Source organism: Sarcophilus harrisii, chromosome 3, assembly GCF_902635505.1.
Source record: "Sarcophilus harrisii chromosome 3, mSarHar1.11, whole genome shotgun sequence".
NCBI lineage: Eukaryota > Metazoa > Chordata > Mammalia > Dasyuromorphia > Dasyuridae > Sarcophilus > Sarcophilus harrisii.
The window spans coordinates 591,515,432-591,520,768 of record NC_045428.1 but is presented as its reverse complement, the minus strand read 5'-3'; the positions used below and the strand labels follow the sequence as shown (position 1 = coordinate 591,520,768).

Sequence of the window (5,337 nt, the reverse complement as noted above, 5' to 3'; positions counted from 1 at the left end):
TCCTCATTTCCCCACACAAACCCCCCTCACTCTCACTACCTCAGTCTGTTCCGCCTTTCCCCAGCTGATGGGCGTCCCCTCAGTTTCCAATTCTTGGCCACAGTAGAAATTGCCGAGAGGTGTATTGTACATATGGGTGTTTTGATCTCTTTGGGGCACGGGCCTAATAATAGTGTTTACAGGAGACACTAAGAAGTTCTGAGTGACTGGACCACTTAAGGGCCCACCCCACAAAGGGTCCATATGGCCTGTTGTCCCAAGTCTCCAACGCTGTTGTGCTGCTGTGAGCTAAATTCCCAGAATTGTTTTTTAATTTGTATCGCCTATTAACGGGCTTTGGGTTTTTTCAGAGGGTAATGGATAGCGTTTTCCCCCGCCCCCCCCATTTACCTTGGGGCCCAGGCGAGAAAGCCCTTTTACCAAGGTTAGGGCCGCTTTTGCTTGAAATGCCAATTTGTCCAATTGCTTCCAGTGGGAGAGGGGAGAAGAAACGTTTATTCGGGGAAAAAATGATTTTAAAGGTGGGAAGAGACAAGAAAGGAAGAATCGACGTCCGGTGGGGAACAAGGGGCTGAGACCCGAGAAACCAGAGCTGCTCAGACTTTAATTTGCTTCCTCTCTCCAAGGAGGAAGATCTCTGGATTGGAAGAACGACAAGAGAGGAGAGAGAAGGGGGAGGGAAGGAGAGAAAGGGAGGGAAGGAGAGGAGGAAAGAAGAGAGAAGGGGGAAAGAGAGAAAAGAGGAAGAAAAATGGAGGAGGAAAGAAGGGAGAAGATGGGGCAGAGGAAGGGGGAGGGGAGGAGAAAGAAGAGAAGGGGAGGAGAGGAGTATGGGAGAAGAGGGGGAAGGGAAGACAGGACAGGAAGAGAGGGGGGGAGGGAAGGACAAAAAGGGAGCAGACAGCCCAGATAAGAAAAAACTTGCTAAGAGAAACCGCGATGTCCCGCAGGGAATTGTCTCCCGACCCAGGTGAGCCACAAACAGGAAGCGGGCCCTGGCCCCAAGAAGACAAAGGGGGGAGAGAGAGAACAGACCTTTGATTTCGGCGGGTTCCCGAGATTAGAGGTGAACCCCCAGTTTCCCAAGGGCCAGACCGGGAATTTTCAAATTGGGGTTTGTGAAGAGATTTCAGGGGGTCCGTGAATGTGGATGGGGAAAAATACCGTGTCGATCCTCTCCTCGGAATCCAGCATTTTCTTCCATTGTAATTGTAAGAAACAAACGAAACATGAATCTGAGACTAGGTCTGCGGACTTTGGGGTCTTTTTCTTGAACCCCCAAAGGAGGGGTTTGTAGGCACATTGTCAGAGGGCGAGTTAGTTTGGGGAAGGACAGTCCTGGTGTGGAAACTCCCTCCGCCACCAAATTGTTCCCCTGTTCCTCATCAGACCCAACTCTCCATGATGCGGGAAAGATTCCACCATTCCAACCCCCCAGCAATAAACCCTTGACTCACAAATCCTGGTCCCTTTGAATTCCAAAGGGGTCCGACCGTCCCAGCCCCACCTGGGTTAGAACCTTTGCTAACCCCAAAGCCCTCGAGCTGTTCCCACTTAAAAGGACCACACTGGGAACCCCTTTTGAGAGATTCCCAAACATGGTCGCCATGGGGATTCCTCTGCCACTGGACCCTGCCATGTTCCTTATCTCACCCCAATTCTCCTACTTTAAATAAAAACCTCTTTTTATTAATCTACCTTGGGCAATAAATGCTTTTATTAATTCCGCTTTCAGACTCAATACCGACCTTTCCTAATCAAGGGGTTGAGGGGAACCTGTTTATCCCCTGTACCCAAACCTGCCACTGACCTTAACAAAACCCCCAATTTCATTTAGGGTACCCCAAATTGGGACTCCTAACATGTGGTCAAATTTCAACATTCGTCCTAACCTCAAATCCCGGGACATTGGGGTTTTCTTGGCAAAGACACGGGGCCAGTCTGCCATTTTCTTCTCCAGCTCATTTTCTAGTGAGGAAACGGGATGAAGTGTCTTGCCCAGGGCCACATGACTAGTGAGTACCTGATGCCACATTTGAATCCGGATTTTGCTGGCTGCAGCCACTGACCCCCTCCCCTGCAAACTAGCCCTTTGCCTGTGATTAGGAGCCATTCTAAACCGACAGAACTTGGAGATCCAGTCCAATCCCCTACCCCCACGTTGGATTCCCAAAGCCGGCTCTCCAGTCTCCCTCCCAGAGCTGCTAGGATGGCCCTCCAGGCAGTTCTAACCAGGTCACTCACTCACTTCCGGATTGTCATGGCTCCCTAGTTCTTCCAGGATATTGGACGCTGCCTCCTCCATCAGGCCCTCCGTTCTGGCTCCAGCCAGCCTTCCCAGAGCTTTCCTTACTCCCCCTTTCCTACCTGCCCCGATCCAGCTCTTCTAACCTCAAGATTCCCTCGCCTTGCCTTTGTCCTGTCTGATCCGGATGCCCCTTGTTTCTGTAATCCTTCCCCCAGGACAGCCCATGGTAACTTGTTCACAGGATCTGTCCTCTCAGGAAGCCCAGTTCCCTTTTTTTAACTTAATTCCCGATCCAAATTGGCGCTGCCTCCCCTCTCCCAGCACGAGACCAGAGTCGAGACCAAAATTTAAGTTTTCAAAATTAGCCCAGGTTGGTGTTTCCCATTTCCCCACAGACCTTCTGAGCCCCCGGGCCCCAGGTGGGAGCCTCCCTCCATCCTCAGTCGGGGAAAGGCCGCTCTCCAAGGTACAGGGCAACTCTGGGCCCTCTCACTTTCCAGCAGAGCTGGTGGGGACCCAGTGGGCCGGCCAGCTGAGCAGCCCCTGGGCAGGGAAGAGGCAAGCCCCTGCCTAGGAGAGGCTAATGGAGGGAGACAGCATTCGGGGTGCAGGAGGAGGCCGCAATCCCAGAACTGGTAGGAGAAACGAGAGTCTGGGCAAGGGGACAGGCAGGAGGATGCACGCAGGGCAGGATCCAGGGGCGTCGGCCTCAGCCCCGGCCCAACAGGTGCAAGGATTTCAAGGAAGAACCAGGCATCCAGGGGACATTTCAGTCCTTCCCGTCATGAAGCATCGCTGGGCAGGGATGGGGACAAGGCCCCTGAGCTAGAGGCAGGAAGAAAGGGGGGGGGGGGTTAGGGTCGCCAGATGACAAGACCCATGAAAGGGATCCCCTGCTCCCCACTCTGATAGAACTCAGGGCCGGGGAGAAGCAGAAATGGCAGTCCTGGGTCTGGCCTCCAACCCCGGGCCCCTTACCTCTGCCTTCAGGCCCGGCTAACCCAGGACCGCCTTGATCTCTGCTACAATCTGCAGGTATTTCTCTGAGGAGTCCACAAAGCCATGTCCAGCCTGGGGGGGGGAAGAGGGCCATGAGCCAGAGCCCGGCTGCCCCACCCCCACCCAGGCTCAAAGCCTCCATTGTGCAGAGGGCCCCCCCCCCCCCCCCCACCCAGCCGGAGGCAGCTGGCCCCAGGTCAACAAGGCAGTGACCGGGAGCAAGGGACGGAGGGCACCCAACGGGTTCCACTGACCTTCTTGGAATGGACAAGTTTCCCAGCAACTGTTACTTCAAAGAAGCCGGTGACTCCCCGGGTGCCTTCGCCATTCTGGAGGCAAGGAGGAAAGAGAGAGGCTGAGGCTCTCACCGGCCTCCCCGCACCTTCCTCTGGGCTGAGTGGGTTGGGACTGGCGGGCGCCATAACTAGGACATGGCCCCAGGAGCCGCGGCCCAGGACACTGAGTTTGCAGGGGACCCCACCCCCGGGCAGAAGCTCAGAACTGGGCGCTGATTTCCCAGGAGTAATGCAAAGCTGGCGGCCGGGAGCTGGGGTGGGGATTTCCCCGCCCCACCCTCCTCACTCAGCAGGCACCCCAACCGCAGGCCCAGGATTTTTAGCTATTTCTCTCCCAGCAAACACAGCCACCCAGGGGGTCACCCGCGGGGGTCACTCACGATGCTCAGGAGGCCCGGGAACTCATCCTCTAGCTTCTTCTTCAGCAACAGAAACTGAAAGAGGAGGAGGAGGGCACGGGGAGATGCGGGGCTGCTCCGGCAGAGCGCCCCCACCGTCCTCCCCAATCCTCCCCATCCCCCACCCTGCGCCCACCTCCAGACCACTGACCTTGGGCTTGTAGCCTCAGGCACCACTAGCAGGAGGCGCATCCCACGAAGAAGGGGGAGAGAGAACCTCGGTTAGGACGAAAGCGATCGATGCAGCAAGAAGCGCAGGGGGGGAGAATTCCCGTCCGCCCAAGGGAGCCCCTCCCCAGGGGGCAGCCCTCCGCCTCCCGGGACCGCCCGCCTGAGCCCCCTGAACGTCCCAGAGTGGGAGCCCCCGACCGGTTTGAGCACGGCGGCGGGGCGGGTGGGGAGGGTGGGGAGGGGATCCCGGGTCCCCACCATGCACCCCTCCGCCCCCCGCCCGGGGACCTGCAAGCCGCTCACCAGTAAACCACATGGACTTGCACCGCCATGGCTGAGCCCGGCCTGGTCTGGGGGAGCGGGACGCGAGCTGCGGCAGAAGGAACGTCGGCGTCGCCCGCGCTCCGAATTAGAACGTTGCGGTCAGCAGCAGTTACATAGGTTCCGTGGGCCCCTCCACTGCGGCCGGGCGGGGGGAGCCGCGGAGGAGAGCCGGGGCGCAGCCTCCCGAGAGCCGGCCCCGGGCCCCCTCAGACGCCCAAAGCGTAATGGGAGTTAGGCCTCGGGGGGACAAATGGGGGGCGCGCACGCCGGGGGGCCCGGACCGGAGCCAGGGGCGCCGCTCCCTCCTCGCCCCCCCCCCTCGTGGGCCAAAGATGGTAAACCCCGAGTTCTGGGCTGGCTTCTGAAGCCTGGCCCCTCCCCTTGCCCCTCCCCCAGGTCCTAACCGGGGTGGACGGGGCCCCCATCCCAGCGGCGCCTTAAGGATCCGCGCCCCCCCCCGCGCCCCAGCCAGTAACCGTGGACGGCCTGGGCCCCGGCCGCCTGTATCGCCCGGCTGAGCCTGGCAGGCCTCGCCCCGGCGGGGTGGCCTCGTGCGGGGCTGGGACCGTGCGCCGAGGTGGGGGAAATGCCCGGCCCCCAAGGAGCTTCCCTCCTCGGGGTAGCAGGAAGGGGCTGGGCTGGGGGGGTTTCCGAGCTGGGCTGGGAGTTTTATTTGAGTTCATCAGGAAGGGGGGGAGGGAGGAACATTTAAGGAAATCACTGAGCACAGCGTCAGGGATGGGGGGGATCTGGCAGACCAGGGAGGGGGCGCTGCTTAGGGCTTGCAGCCTCTCAGGGACTTCCTGGGGGCGGCTTTGTACAGAAATCCAGGCCTGCGACCCTTGTCAGTGAGACAATGAGACAACGGTCTCGGGCCTTGCAGGCCGCTTCCAGATTAGAC

At 58.9% G+C, this 5,337-nt stretch overlaps 1 protein-coding gene across 1 annotated transcript; it reads right to left on the bottom strand.

Moving 5' to 3' along the window:
* Positions 1-2,642: 2,642 nt before the first annotated feature.
* On the bottom strand, positions 2,643-4,533 carry SELENOW (selenoprotein W). Its single transcript, XM_031963905.1, has 6 exons — positions 4,416-4,533; positions 4,093-4,117; positions 3,924-3,977; positions 3,502-3,576; positions 3,227-3,319; positions 2,643-3,073 (listed from the first exon to the last, which is right to left on the bottom strand). The coding sequence occupies exons 1-5, from the start codon at positions 4,442-4,444 to the stop codon at positions 3,245-3,247; spliced, it is 258 nt and encodes an 85-aa protein (XP_031819765.1). The 5' UTR covers positions 4,445-4,533; the 3' UTR covers positions 2,643-3,073; positions 3,227-3,244.
* Between the last annotated feature and the right edge of the window lie 804 nt (positions 4,534-5,337).